Here is a 16,286-nt window from a genome sequence, read left to right as displayed (position 1 = left end):
ATTGGAATGAATGACCTGTAAAATGATCGATTATAAATTGAGTCGGCCTGAAACCAGAAGAAACAGAGTAGCAATTATTTCCAAGGCGTTATGCACGGTTAAACGCTATATCACCGAACAAACGATCGCAACAAAACGAATGTGACCACACATGCTGGCTACGACCTAGCTTTATGTCAGCTCAATTGTACTGATTTTTAAAAAAAAAAACTTCTTTAAATCATCAATGCACATACTGACTTCCAGAAGAAACATTTAATCGCGATTACAGAAAACAGACCAAAAAGAAAAGCAAACTTGAACCAGGATAGCGGATTACTGGGCAAATAGCACAGTTTAATCAGACCATAAACATAAAAATTACAAAAAAAAGGTTTTTCAAGTTTTATCTTTTCCTCTACATGTTGTAACAAAAGGATCTTAACGAAAAAATACAACTGGAGCATATTCGTCAGTCATAGCAGAACAGGCAAATTGGAAAACAATTTAGGGAGAAAAATGATTGGAAAATCCAAATTAAATTGTTTTAAAAATAAATAAACACTCAAAAACTTTTTTATTCCCAAATTTTCTACTGCATTTTTTTGTCTGCATTTCTACTATAAGTTCTCTTAATCAAATTCTTAATCTCAGTCGTTAAATTTGTCATTAGTCACTTTTGTGGAGAATATTGTTTCTACAAGCGATTCGTTTAATCCGTCGATGCAAGCCACTGTCTCTGCCGACAGTGTGCTTCGAGCAATTCTTCGGGGTTTGCAGCTCTTCCACGACAAAAGAGATGCTTTTTTTGTTTTGATAATTGTCAAAAACACTAGAAAACCACCTTGCGTTGATCCGTCGGAATTATTACTTAACAAGGCATCTGTAAAACAAACGATTCTCCATAAATGGGACCCTCCGAGGTCAGGAAATAACAAGGGTTTATTGGTGACAAATTGTAGCCTCCGTACGAGTTTATTAATCATCAGGAGGCCGTTCACGGTGAACTGCGAAATAATACCAACAGCATGTGCAACAAACAACGCGAGATCTGAACGAGATTGAATTGCAGGCCAAAGGAGCTTGCCTAAAGTAGATCTTGCATCGGATCTCTTGCGATCAGTAATCACAGATCGTTTGGCATCAAGTCCTGATAGTTCAACGGGAAAACTATCAATGTTCTTACAATAAGTCGACTGATCGATGCAGAGGCCTGAAAAGCCCCTAGCTACGTTCAAGCCAAGATATGTATGTGGCAGTGATTTTCTGAATCCAATATCAAGAACTTCTGGGATTTTGAAAACATTTTTGCTGAAAAACTCAGCAGACCCGGCGATCCAATAATTGTCTACATGCAGACATATGACTCCGTTAATTTCTTTTCCATCCCAGTAGAAGAGTGCTAGGTCGAACTTAGATCGCTTGCCATCTAGAGCGAATAGTTCTTTACAGACACGTTCATACCAGTATCGCGACGCGTCTGACAGTCCGTAGACACATTTTTTTAAATTTGAACAGCATGTTAGTGCAAATTGGGTGTTCTTTTGGTGGCTTCACGTAAACATCTCTCTTCAGCGGCAGACCTTGAAGAAAAGCTGTTTTCACATCCATAGCCTGACAATCTGTCCAATTTTCTCTTGACGCAAAAACTGATAAAATGAGTCAAAATGTTTCTCTTCCGCAAGCTGGTGAATCTTTTATCAGAAAATCTTTCAACGGATCCATGTGACCTTTCCCGACTGAACGAGCCTTTTTCGTCCGTCACTTTTTGTTGTTAAAACCCATCTGGTGGCAAGTCGTTGATGTCCGGCATCTCGTATCTCTTCAAATACTGCGTTATCACTCCAGAACGTAAGCTCACATTTCTTAGCCTCCTCAAACGACAACTCTGAGGCTTCTTCCATTTCTTCGATAGAAACTAACGCAATATTTTCTCGTTTTCTTAGAGCATCGTCTATTGTTTCCCATTGATCTACTTGCGTCTGAAAAACCAACAGCCCTTTCAGTCCTGCAAACGATTCCGGAGCCGTATATTCCACATTTAACCAGTTTCGATGAACTCCTTTGGATTTCCCAGCTCTGCTTATGACGACCGCCTCAAGAGGACAGTCATTTCCAGTCATGTGAAATCTGACTTTGCTTCTTATCGGTGGGAGGGCAACAACAGGCACCGAGATCCCAGTCTGCATTTGACCTGGACTGACTTCTAAGGATGTAGACAACATCGAATCAGTGTAAGCAGCAACTGTCACTTCATGTTGTGTCTCTGAAGGACCTGATGAGGTCCCGAGGCATGGCTGTAATTCGTTGTGAGATTCGGCGCCATGATTGTGATAGCTCGAATTAGTTGTTTCTGGTTTCAAAGTGTCGGGACACGAGCCATTTTCTGACTATACCTGTTCAATCGCCGCGCCAACTGTGTTGTGAGGCCGAATCTCGGAAAAATCATCATCAAGAGCAACATTTTCTAGTTGACCATCTGTTCGCGCACTAGAACAGACGTGGTGTTACTGTCACTCTTCAGGATACCTGACATAACTTTGCGTATACGAGCCTGGTATACTCTATCAACATTTCCACCGTGTGTTTCACTAAGTAAAAAAACATTGCCTGGCGCTCTCCAAACTTTTGTATCGCGTTGATAGAAAACCTTTTCTCCTGGCTCAATTCTCTCATTAAGGGATCTGAAATTATGTCTAAGCGCTCTGTGGATTCGTTCGGACGACTCAGCCTGAATAAAAGCCTGTCGGGCTTTGTGAAGACTCTGCAAATGTGTCTGAACTATTTCTCACGAACTGGTATTCTCCAAAGCAAGCAGTTTATTGTCCAGAATATTTGGCAGGTTCGGTAAGCGTCCAAAAACGAGCTGATAGGGACTGAAACTAGAGAAATAAGCTAAAGTTCTTTGCAAAAACAGCTTGTTGAACACAACTCGTCATTATCTGAAACGTCATGACGGAATTTCAGAAAAGTTTCTGTCAACACCTCGCTGTGGCGTTCCACACAGCCATTAGACCATGGAGAAAAAAAGCAGCCGTGCATAAAACCTCAATATCTAGATTCTCTGCATTCGTTCCAAATTCTGCTGCATCAAATTCACCGTTGTCAGTAAGAACTTTCTCTGGTGTGCGAAATGCGAAACACCACACTTATGCGGGTTACAACTGGTTTAGCAGACGCACGGCCATACTGTGCACAAACCCCACAGGTCTCGCAAATCTTTAATTTTCTCAGACACATCGTTGTCTTTGCAACCAGCGCTTTCCAAAAGTTGATCCAAGCGCTTTGCAGTACAGTGCGCAAACTAATTGTGTAACTTAACAAGCGTTTTAGGGTCAAATTCTTTTGCAGAAATAAAAGCGAAACACTCAGAATTTGGTAAAAGGTTAACAGTTATATGTCCAGTTGATGATGTGGAAAGGAATTCGTTCTAGAGAACTTCCCATTGTCAAAAAACCATCTCCGAAGAAAATATTAATCTTAGCACTTGTAGTGCTTTTAAGACTTATTAACAACGGCAAATTCCCAGGTATAATATCAACATCAAGAAAACACTTGAGAGCCCCAAGTTTGATGGGTATTTTAACAGATTTTGACGCTGTAACTCGTCCTCCGCCTCCAACACAATTGTTATCCGTCAATTATTGAAGCTGACGCACTTTCTGTCCAGAGCAGTCAACTTTTGCGAAAAATTACTTAGCCACTTCTCGCCGGCTACAGTTATAGTGCAAGCACTGTCTAGAATGCCTTTACAAAAACATTCTTGTAAAGTCCATTTGAAATGCTCGCGAAGGTCAAGTAACACGATTTTTCTGCAATCTGCTCATTAGAAAGTCCATCTGTCGGATTACTGGTTTTGTCGGGACAGATACGTGCCCAATGGTTCCTGGAACCACAAACAGCACAAAGAGATATTTTGCCTCTCCTATCAATTGGATTTTTGCCCTGTGATATGTCTTTTCGATTCGGGTAAGGTTTCGACGAGTCAGAACGGAATCTTGCGCATTGCACGGTTCGTACAAAACGCAGATTCCTCATTTTCTTCATCTCGTTTACTTTAAGAATTACCCAGGAACACTGATTCGTCCTTCAACTCTGGACCACTGCTAAAAATTTTATTGGTCATTGTGGACTTCATGATACGCCTTAGCGTAGACTTCATTTTCTCAAAGTCGAGATCAGTCGTTGCTGACAAAACCATTTTACGTTCATTTTCACCTGTGGTAGTTAACACGCTAAACAGAATCAGGAATTGTCATCTTCTGAACGTTGACTTTGGATTATCGGCTTTCAAAATCCAGAATGAAATCGGCAACACTGACATTGTCTGGACGAATACATGTCTCGAAAGCCACACAGGCTTCGTACGCTTTGTCAGTGGCATTGACGTCAAAAAAGTTCTTGAGTTTTTCGAGAAGGCGATTCATCCAATTCTCGTGCTCCAGGTTCTCAACTCCAAGAGACAAAGCAGTATCTCGTTTGCGTCCTGTCAGAGCATAAAAACAATCAGAGCTTGCTTTTTTGCGACAACATCTGTGATGCAGACCCATACATCCACTTCTTTCTTCCACGTTTCAAAATCTTTGTTGTCGGGCCAAGATGGTGGGGCTTTGAATGATGTACTCATGATGTAATTTAGATGCCGGTGATCAAACTACTTCCATGAAAACTATTGATTGCTAATACATCTATTACATAAACCCCATTGAAATAGAGTATATGTTCTACAAAACACAACTTACACATCACAATCACATGACAATTAAATACACACTAACAGGTACAACTTTTAAATTTAAAAAAATGGTGAAATACTTAAGGAGAAAAACAAGAATTACTGCGAAAAGCGAAAATTTTTTCAAAGCGTCTCAGAAAACCAAATCCCATACATTTTCAGGAGACCCATTATTATCAATTTTTTATTAAAACACCATTGAAATCAAGCAAAACAGCAATAACATTGACGAACACTTTTAAGTAACATTTTAATTTGCGACTTGAGTTGAAAAAAGTCGTACTATGATAGTATGGTAGGCTTGTCTAAAAACTACAAAAAAAACTTTTCTTTTTTTTCAAAAAATTGTCAATTCGTGTGATGATGAAACATCTATACAAACAAGTCTAAAATTATCAAATTAGGCATAATCGAAAACAGTTGTCTTCAAAAATCATAAACAAAAATGTGGAAAACTAAAAAAAATGCCAAGGAAGCGCTAAATGAAGCTTCCGAAACTAGCGTTCATTTACAGAAATCAGGTTTTATCAATCTAAAGAGCTAATTTTTATTCAACGAACATTACGTACATGATCGCTTTACTCGAACGCTTTAAATTTAGGCGAAAACTCATATGTCAAACCGGTTTTCTCGACAATGAAACAACTCTTTGAAATGCCTCAATGTCGTTAGAATCACGGCTAAGAGAGCCTGAGTATGAAACATCGTTCGACCCATTCTGATGACTTTGTAGGGTACCCGATTCAACTAAAATCCTACCTAAAACACACCCGAATACCAAATTCCTCCCCATTTTCAACAAAATAGAAAAAATTTTCATTTGATGTAAAAGCTGGATATTTCCTTAAATCTTCATTGTTAATGTATTATATGTTGAGGCCCAGTAATTTCGATAAATATCATTTGATTGCTTACCTTGCAGTCAGCAGAATTCAACAAATTCAATATTGATCCATTGAGTCCATTAGTTCGTATTAACCCAGAAGTTTGATGCCGATGGTTGGAACTCGAAAAACTTGATTTTGATCTACCGTGATGAATATCAATAATTTCTCGTTTAACGAGCTCGCTGTTTATTCGATGACCAGGATGGGGTCTTCCTAGACAAGAGTTGAGGACTCTGAAAACATTTTTCGAATCTTCTTTTTCGTGAAACCACACTGCGTATATACCTAAAACCAGCAAAAAATAATTGAGTTGCGTAGGGTCAACATAAGACTGCTGCCCACCCCCACGAATTCTTGCTTTGATTTGTAGATTTTGAAAACAGCAGATTTCTTTGCCGTCCACTTTATACTACACAGCCATTCAGTTGAAATAATTATTCCGATAGAACAGTCAATGCGAAAACCAAGTCGATAGCCATTTAGTAAAAATAGGTCAATTTTAAGGGCGCCATTATTGATCTACTAAACTGTGTAATCGGAAATTTAAAAAATGAGAATGGAAGAAATCATCAATCGGCTGATAATTTTCATTCAGCAAACTGTATCATTTCGACTATTTCCAATGGTGCGTTCTTTTGATGGCAAAATTGCGGAATGTGTATGCCTGTTACATCTATTTCTTAATCTTTCCGCTTGATTTCAAATTTTATAAGCGCTATGTTCAGCTAGCCGGGAAATCCGTGTAAGGCACATTCTAAAATGACATGAGCATTCCGGCAAGACTAATTGGCTAAAGGCACTGCATATCAGACTGGAATTTGAAAGATTGCTAGCCAGAACCAGAGTCAAACTATAGCTTTCACGCAACGGGTATATATTTTTAGTTCAGCCCAATCGGGAGGATACTTCAACTTCTCACCTTTAATGTTTTTATACAGAAGATAGGGGAAATTTAGCTGCAGTCCAACTCCATTGGATAGAACTTCGGAGAAATTTTGCTGACTTTTGGTGTTCATCAGTGTGAACCCAAACCGCGGTCGTTCGTTTCGTTCAAATACAAAAATATTTCCTTCAATTTCTGTTTTTAACCATTTGGTTTCTTTTGTATCGAATTTGTATAAAATGCAGTGGCCTGAATTGCATAAAACTTTTTCGATGGAGTTATCTCTTCTTTGAAGGGCTCCTAGCATTATGTCTTTTGCAACTGCCATATCAAATCTTAAACAATTATTATTTAGATTTAAATACTTTTAACCAGTCTAATAGGAATTTTAACTGTCTAATCGGAAACTTAAAAATGAGATTCTAAACACAGCTCTACATGCTTTTCACCGTCTCTGCCAAAGCCAATTTGTGACATTCGACCAAATGGACGAAAATGCAATTTCGGATTACTAGCAGCTAACCTTCCGAATTGGCAGTTCTAGAGGATTAACAGTGTTATTCAGACGATTGGACGAATCGTGAAGGCTAGAATATTCTGGTATTATGAATTTTTAAAATTTCGAATTATGACGTCATATTTCTGAGAAACGTCAAAAACGACCATTTTGGAAGAAATCTGAAATAAAAACAGAACAACAATAGTTGCGACGGCGACAACAACGATAATCGCAAAAAAAAACAATAACGAGAAATGAACGAATAGCAGAGTTAGCAGAGACCGCTCCGAGTTGCAACGATTGTGTCGCTACAATCGTTGCAAGGCCATTCACAACAACGGTGAAGGGTAGAAATCAGCCTTCCGGAGAGGAAATAAGGGTGTTATCTCCCCGGATTCAGGAATCCGAAGGGGTCTCGAGACTTGAACTTAAACAATTTTATACAAACTTTTAGCTTCCCGATTACGTCCTGAATTGAATTTAATTAACATCTGAATGCATTTTCTGAAGATGAGAAGCTAGGAGTTAAGGGAAAGGGTTGATCCATCTTCGATGGAGATGATGATTTTTATCTACTGAACAAAAACAATAGTATAATAAAAAGTAGTGGTAGCCCTGTTGTTAGGAGTGACCTCGTGGTCTGGGGATACTGAGACCCAGCCACGAGCTCACTAATTTTGCATGTAATTAAGTTAATTTGAGCGTTCCTGTCGAAGCCGGAGAACAGTAACGTTTTTGTCGACCCGATGTTAGAATGACCACCAAAAGAACTGGCTTTTGTAGAGACGGTGAAAAGCATGTAGAGCTTAGTTCAGACGCTGGCCATTCGTTTTATAGCTTAGCTTTATTTTCCGTCGATATGTACTTCCGGGCGAATGTTACATAGATGTTTTTATGGCGCTCCTGGTTGTTATTCTTTTTAACATCATGACCGGCAGAACCGTTAACGAGCACTCCGCGCCGAACGGATGCTCATAATAACGCCCTTAATAGGCCCTAACCGCCGATGCGGAAGGGTAGTTCGGAACGCGGAAGCCCTTCGGATTACCGTGAATAGCTTTTTAACCCAGTTAAGACCAAAAATTTACGTTCAAGGAAGGGTGGGGGGTTCGGACGTCTCCTTGTTCTCTGAGAGGTTTGTGACCAAAAACCCTTAAAAATACATAAGAAACCAAACAAAAAGTAGTATAGTACCTAAAAAAAATAAAAAACAAAAAATAACCAAAAAAAAACAAAAACAATAAAAAAGTTTTAAAAAATCAGTGGAAATCATCCCCCCAGACAAGATGTGATCCGAAACTCCCGTTTTTTGTTGATAGATATATTGTTGTTACAGGCTTTTATATCAATCAGGATCGTTACGATCAATTTTGAGGCCCGTTTGTCAGGCTTGTACTGTAGGGTTATTTGAGTACTTAAGCACGTTAATGCTAATTTGCGCTCAATCCGGAAGGGTCTGCTGATTTGCGCTCAATCCGGAAGGGTCTGCTGATTTGCGCTCAATCCGGAAGGGTCTGCTGATTTGCGCTCAATCCGGAAGGGTCTCGGGGTTAGTGAAGAAGACTGATCCGGCAAGCAGTACAAGGAGTGACAAGAAGGGGCTCAACGACAACAACAGTCGACTGTTGGGTATCGTTAACAAGTTTTGTATCCCTTTTGGTACAAAAAAAGAGATAGTAATCTGTGGGGGGCTCGACAGTGCTGCACTGTAGTTGTAACATTCGCCCAAATACTACACAGTGACGGAGCGTAGAAAAAGCACCTATTAACGACTGGCAGGCGTCAGTTACCTTGATCCTACTCGTTTTTCACCGTCTCGACCTTGCCAGTTGATTTTCTGGTCTGTTTAGGGCTAAGTAAAAAGTTACCATTTTTAAGCCATCAGTCAAACGACTTTTGATCAGCTTTCGTTTACATGCGAACACAACCACATAGCTGAGTCTCGGATCCTCAGACTACGTAATTGCCATTAAAAACACGGCTCGAACAACCTATTTTAATATGTTTTTGTGTGACAGTTCTATATTAAATCCATTGGAGATGGATTGACCCTTTCCTCTTTCTAGCTACTCATATTCTAAAATATCAAATTATACCGGTGTTAATTCAGACTTCTACGACATCCAAGTAGCTACAAAGTTAGTTTTATATAGTCCCTTCACATAAAACAGTCTCTGGGGGACCAAGCCTCCGCTCCCGTAATCTTCCTGAGATAACGTCCTTATCTCTTCCAATTTGTGGCACGGGAGGGTTCCGTGGAATATTCCTTCCCCACTGAAGCTTCCTTCTCCACTAACGTCCTCTGCTAAGAGTCCTATCGTGTGTTGTTGCCACGATAAGAGGCTTTGTGTTTTTCGTCTCTTGTGCGACCGTTTTCCACAATATTTGTCGTTGTTCTCTTTTTTCGTCGTTTTTCGTCAAAATGGCCGTCTTTTTCTATTTCTCAGAAATATCCACTCTCCAATCGAAGTTTTAAAAATAAAAATTCTAGAATATTCCTACCCTCCTTCGCAATACTTTTTCGTTCCTAAGGCCTTTATTCAATTTATTTCGTGTCGCCGGAAGATTGCGCTGTGTCAATCTGGCAGAATGGCACAAGTGACCCTTCACCGAACTGCGAATTTCCGAGTTAAGCAACTTAATTCGGATATTGAACAAACCCGGAGGGTTATATTATTACTAGTATTATTATTTTTTCTACAGCCTATTTTTATACTCCTATATCGTTTTTCAGTGAAAAACACAGTAAGCGGACCGGTTTTTAGGATCAAAATAGCGATATTTTGATCCACCCACAAATCGCGATTTTTCAGATATCGATATTTTTGAAACGGAAAAAAGCACTAAATTAGCGAGTTACATCGTAACTGTGCTAGTATAGTAGGTAGAACCGGTTGAGTTTAGTTCAGAAGTGGTTGGAACTATTTTGCTTCCAAAAACCGAATTTTCGTGATTTTTGAATAAACCAAACGCTATAAAATAAGAAAATTTTTTGAAATTTTCAGTTAGGACAGTTAAAATAGTTGTTCGGGCAACGTCCACTAGTGAATCAATCGACAGGTTTTAAAACCCGTTCGCCGATAACCTTCCTGGTTACAGAGAAATCTAACTTAACGTGTTTGATTCAGTGGATTCATCAACCCGGAGGGGTCCAAATAGCATAGTTTTTCGCAAATTTTTTCAGCGAGATTGTTTTAGATCGGGTTTTTTGCATTGAACTAGAAGAGTATAGGCCTTCTGAGCTCGGATCAATAATTTTTAGGTCGAAAAGAACAGAATTGCGAAAAAGGTCAGGCGGAACCTATAAGTGAGAAATTTTTTGACTTTAGAAAGAAGACGCTTTGGTTAATAACTTAGGAACTACTGGACAAATCCAGTTGATCTTGGTACCATTAGATCAGAAATTAGCTGAGCTTACTAATAGAAACATCAATTATTCAAAACAATAAGCGTGAAAGTTGTTTAGGATTGTTTTTAGCAAATTCACCAATTCGGGAAGGTAGATCCTTCACGTTTTAGAAAAAAAATTTTGGAAAGCCTTTACACCCCTACCAAAGGGTAGAAACGGTTGAATAAGGCAATTTTACGCTGTTCTAAGCAAAAAGGGAAGGCTAGGGGCACCAGAAAACCTTAGTCGAGCCGAAATTAGGCTAGCGGTAAGACCCTTCACCGTTAGGGCGAATCGTCGAATAAGAGGCTTAACTTCAATACGGAAGGGACTTGGGAAGGACGACACACCCTTCCTACTTGATTCAAACAGCATAATAGCATCGGAAAACGTATCCGCAAGGGTATCGGTTCGAAATTTAGAAAGCCTCTGAGAAGCTATCTTTACAAATCCGGAGGGGTCCCAATCCGGAGGGGTCGACATTTTACCAATCCGGAGGGGTCGAAATTTTACGAATCAGGCGGGGTCCCACTTTTGCCAGTCCGGAGGGGTATTATTTTGTCAAAACTTAAGAAGAAAACATAAAATAAATAAGTTAAAGGTATTAGGTTATTAAGAGATAGGCTGGGAACAAGTGACTGCACTGGTAACTTGCCTTTTATAAAAACCAAACCAGAACAAAACAGGTCGAAACTCGGATATTCGCGACACTAAGTCTAATTTGAAAAAGAGTGTATAACTCATTGGTGTGGATTAAAATCCAAAACGTTTTTGAGAAAAGTGATTGCCTTGAGGATTTTAGTAGGTCTAGCTCGGGCAGTCCGAAGGCAGATAGGTAACACAGGACTCGGTGGGTGCAATAGACGCCCACTTGAGAAAATTACTGCCTTCAACTTTTGTCCGTTTGGTGCAGCACCACGCAGAAAAAGCTCTTTCTTTAAAAACAAGTTCGACTGTTATACTGCGACTGACTAAAAGTACAAAACACGTACGTTTTTTAAAAAAATTATTCAAAGTTATTTTGTTATTTCTGGCTTTAAATCAGTAATACTTGTGCTTGATTGAGTAGTGAGAACACTATCTTTTAAATAGACTGATATCATCATACTGTGCTAGCTTCACATCTTACAACTAATAATCGCTTATTGTGAATAAATTGTAAATACGCTGTACCGTGATAACATACAAGGATTCGTGGTCATAATTTAATAGAAACTTTTGGAATTTATTGTGTTGTGTTATCATTATCAGTAGTCAGATCAAAGGGACACTAGCAATCGAATCGAGTGTATAGGCAGTAAGAAGTGGTAAATTGAATATGAGTCTACACAAGTCAAGGATACCTAAACCAGGTGATAGCTCCAGGAAATTCATACCTGAGAAACAGAGAAGAGCAATGACCGACCCTTTTGTGGAAAGGATCACACGAACCCGGACCGACAATGGGGAGACGGTTTCAGACAGAATGGTTGAGACCGGGAGTCAAAAGCCCTCAGAAGAGCGAAAAGCAATGTGGAGAAGTGGAGGTCCATCCAGACCAGGCCATGAATGAGAACCGGGAAATACATGGACCGGAGGGGAGAGGAAACAGAAGGCTGGCGAGTGAATCTACTCCGGTAGAACAAGGCCAGGATTTTGCCACTTCCACCGGGACACTGGACCGAGAGGAGATGTCGGAACTGTCCGACATCTCTACTGAAATTGTGGCAACTAGAAGATCTCCCACAGACAACACCATGATGGCAGGCGTGACGGAGAAACAGGCAACGACCTCATCGTTTTCAGAAAGAGTGAAGAACACTTTCGGAAACATCTTTCCATTCACCATGGGAGTGGGTACAGGCGATGAAGGTGAATCCCAGGAAGAAGAAGAGGACAATGACGATGACGAGCAAAATGAAACTGGATCTCGAGTCAGCCTCAATAGTTCGACCTCAAAAGGAGAATGAAGTCAGCCTCAAAAGGAGAATGAAGCATACACAGACAGAGGGACTGGAACCATGGACCAATTTGGTGTAGTAAGGACAATAAGCAAAACCACAAACACATCAGGCCAGTCGGAAATGCGAACTGGGAGAATAGAAACACAGGGTTGTTGTTCAGTAGATAAAAATCATCATCTCCATCGAAGATGGATCAACCCTTTCCCTTAACTCCTAGCTTCTCATAATCTGAAAACGAAATTAGATGTTATTAATTCAATTCAGGACATGAGCACAAGCTAAAAGTTCTTAAAATAGAGAATTACAATTTTCTCCCGAGAACCCTCCGTATTCTGGAATGCAGGCAAATGACGTTCTTGTTTCTTCTTGGAAGGCTGGACACGTCGTCCCAATACCCTTCTTCTTTCTCGGTATTTGTGTTGTAACGATTGTTAGCGGCACTATTGTTACAACTCGGAATGGTCTGATCGTCGTTTTCTATTCCAATTTCGATCTGTTTCTCACAACTGTTGTTCACCGTTTTTCTCAACAATTTCTGTTGTTTTAATTTCTATTCGCAGTTTTCAGTTGTCGCGAAGTTTCGACGTGGTCACGTGTCTTTCTTTTGGAACGAAATTTTAAAAATTAACATGTCAGTCCAAATTGACTATTCGGCGTTCGTCAAAATGAACATTTAATACCACTAATTCGTTAAAAACGTTACTTTTCTCAGTCAAATGCTATAATAAAAATTGAACAGATTTTATAAAATGCGTGAAATCACCTTTATCCACGTCACATCGACTCACTGCAAAAAACAAGTGGCATCAAACTACACTATTATAGCGTTCCAATATCTTTCACTAATCTGCACTTTCGAGGATATGACATAAGATAAAACATTTTTTCTGACTTCTAATGTCTATGTCCAGATTTAAAACTTTTTTTCCTAGGTTTAAAAAGTGTTGGGACGCAGGACGGTCCTGTCAACCAACAAACTAAAATCATCCTACTATGCTTCTTCCCTTCGGAAATTTAGTTGTTATTGGAACTGAATGTTCAAATAAGAAACTCGGTGGTTAGAAGGAACAATGAAATAATCTCCCTCTTCAAGAGATTACACAAGCCTTTCATATCACCACAAAATTATCAGTCGTCTTAGTTGATTAAAAACAATCATGCAGGCTGGAATATTTAATATTCTCTCCACTCAAATCTTTTTAAATAAATAGTAAATTACTCTATAGCCACTAATTAAAATCACAACGAAAATTTATAAATGCAACAAATTCTTCAATCTTCAAAATTCAACAAAATGTTTTCTCTTCAGTTTTAATTGCAAACTTAGTTGCTTTGTTCCTCATTTGAGTTTTTCTCACCTAAACAATTCTGAGTTTTAACAACTCCTCCTTTGTTGTTTTTTTGTGTACTTTCTTGTTCACTCTTTGTTTTCGTCGTTTAGAAGTTCTAAAACTTCTAAATTCTTCTAACTTTTCTTATTTTTGCATCTTGTTTTGCGGCTGTTTGTCATTGTTCCATCTCCTCCTCCTGCGACATTGATCCCGCACTTTCAATCTCTGTGTCTTGCAACACGTCGGTAGCTTTTCTGACGCTGCTGGAGGCAGTCCTCCAACACTTTTGCTCGTCTACTCTTTGTTTGCAACAAGGTAGAGGATCAACGTTAGTTTCCCTGTTTCGGCGGAAGCTGTTGTGGAAGCACAACGTCACGTTTCTCTCCGAGTCTTCCTTCAACATTTCTTCTCTTTCTCTCCCGTCACACTCACTTGTTCTAGACGTCCTCTCCTCTTCACTGCGGCGGTCACTAAATTCCGATGAGTTAAAAAAGCTCGTTTGAAAGCTCCTGCTCCGATGTCCAGCTGATACGCAATGTACACTCTGCTGTGCTTCGACATATGCTTCTTGGCATTTTCGTACAACCATGCAGTCATGTTTGCTCTAAACCATGGCATCAGTCGTCTTCTGGCCCATATCTTTTTCACTTCTCTCGGAATGTTCAGGATTTTGCACGTTGTCTCAAAAAGATCTAAATTTGGTAGACAATCCAATTCCTGCAATTGTTCTTTCGTAGGCGTTTCTTGTTGATTGTTCTCTTTCACATGAGCTTTCAGTCATCTTATAGCTACCATAACTCCCACTATCACTATCGTTATGGGCTGTGATGAATCTGGTAAACCCATGGAGAGCCGCTCTCCACAGCCCCAGATCAACACCAGATTACTACGCCCAGGATACCACCATGTTTTTAGCAAGCAATAGCAGGGGAACTCATCATGTGTCAACATGATGCTCCTCCAATTACGCTTTCCCGACGCTTCCAGTAGTGGTTCTACTTCCATCATCACTCGGTGGATTTCATCATTCTCGTCTACCGCATTGTAATCCGTAGCTGTCGATCCTTTCTGCTGCTGCCTTTCAAAATCACTGAAGTTCCCACAGGCGTATCACATGAACTTCTTTCCCAGTATCGGTTCTAACTCTTCCTTGGTTCTCTCTGGAACTGTTGAGAACAGCTTGCATAATATTTCGTACGACTTTTCTGACATCCTCGCTAATCTTACGCACTTCGGCACTGAGAAGGCTTGATCCACGATCGTCCTCGTACTTTTCACATCCACCGCTACAAAATGCACTGGGTATCTGCTCTTACACATTGGAGCTAACGTTGATCCCACTAATATCAAGCTCTCGAAGGTCTACGACAGGTTTCATGTGCCGGATGTTCATTTCCGCCTCGATCGCTTCCCTCCACTTTCCAGTATATTTTTGCTCGGTTTGCAGAACTCCCGGAAACACTTCCACAATGATGGTCGTGACTTATCATGCTTTTGTTCTAGATTCAATAGTGACTCTAAAGAACTAAACATGCTGTAGAATCCTAGTGCAGTCACTAGATTCACCTCAGTTCCACCATGGCAATCTACAATCAATTTCGTTTCCGTTTCTGCTTTCATTACGATGTTCCCAAACATTATCGTTATATGCTTGTGTTGCTTCGCAAGGGCTTCACGCAATCCAGACCTCACAGAGGTGGCCCTCCAGTCCACAGATTTTCGCCAGACAGCTACCAGGTTTAACCCAGTCCTCTGTTCCCCAGCCAGGCAACTCCACTTTGTCTTCTCCGTTGCTCTTAGAGGCTGTCGTCATCAAATTCTAAATGATGTTCAAGTCACGCAATTTACAGTCTGAATTCAATTCCCTCTGCATATCCAGTGTCGCACGCAAGATCGAATCACCGTTAGGACTCGGACACCATGATGGTTTCATCAGTTCCCACACCACCATTAGACTCGTTTTTAGCAGTTCGTCCGAGAATCTCTGTCCAAAATCTACTCGGTTGTCAGATTTTGGCACTTAAGTTGCAATCACTTTTTCTTCCAACACAAGTCCCAGCATAGTCTTTTGATGAGCAGCGCTTCTTATCGTTGCAATTCTTGACGTCCAGAATCTTAGCAACGCAGCTTGATCGTAATCAAAGAAGCAATCGCGTGTGTCTTCATTTATGAAAGGATTGTACGCCATCCCTACGATTCCGGATACGTAATTGTACGATTTCTTCCTGATCGGTCCACAGTATTCATAGGATTTCGGCAGTGCTTCCATAGATTCTTTTGTGAGCCTCATCTCCTTTTTAGAGAATCTCCTTATTTCGTCAATCTTCTTCATTGGCTCCAGTTCTACAGGTTCCATCAAGTTCACTCGCATTGGTTTACTTTGATGGAAGTCCAAAAGTGCTATTAAGAGCAAGGCTTTTGCTCGTTCATCGCCTTCCTTTAGCATCTTGAACTGATATTTATTCCAGCATGAATCGAATGAAACAGAGAGCGTCTCTCCGCTTTGCGCACGCTACTGTCGCTCCTTCTTGGATCAATAGATCTCTCATGCTCGTCACTAGGAATATCTTTCTCCCTTCGATCTTTTTCTATCTTCTGAGTCGTATTCTCCCCGTATCAGCCCAGTCATGCATCAAGCGAG

General features: G+C 40.2%; 1 protein-coding gene across 1 annotated transcript in view; it reads right to left on the bottom strand.

Annotated features, from left to right (window-relative positions):
- Nucleotides 1–6,815, bottom strand: part of LOC134841885 (uncharacterized) — a 42,782-nt gene extending 35,967 nt beyond the window's left edge. Inside the window, exons 1-2 of the mRNA XM_063857948.1 lie at nt 6,521–6,815; nt 5,630–5,886 (exon numbers count right to left, since the gene is read on the bottom strand). Coding sequence (XP_063714018.1) covers nt 5,630–5,886; nt 6,521–6,812 — 549 coding nt within the window. The 5' untranslated portion in view covers nt 6,813–6,815. The remainder of the gene's footprint in view (nt 1–5,629; nt 5,887–6,520) is intronic.
- Between the last annotated feature and the right edge of the window lie 9,471 nt (nt 6,816–16,286).

Source organism: Symsagittifera roscoffensis, chromosome 3, assembly GCF_963678635.1.
Source record: "Symsagittifera roscoffensis chromosome 3, txSymRosc1.1, whole genome shotgun sequence".
NCBI lineage: Eukaryota > Metazoa > Xenacoelomorpha > Acoela > Convolutidae > Symsagittifera > Symsagittifera roscoffensis.
Note: the sequence above shows the minus strand (reverse complement) of the source record. Positions and strands in the feature narration are given on the sequence as shown.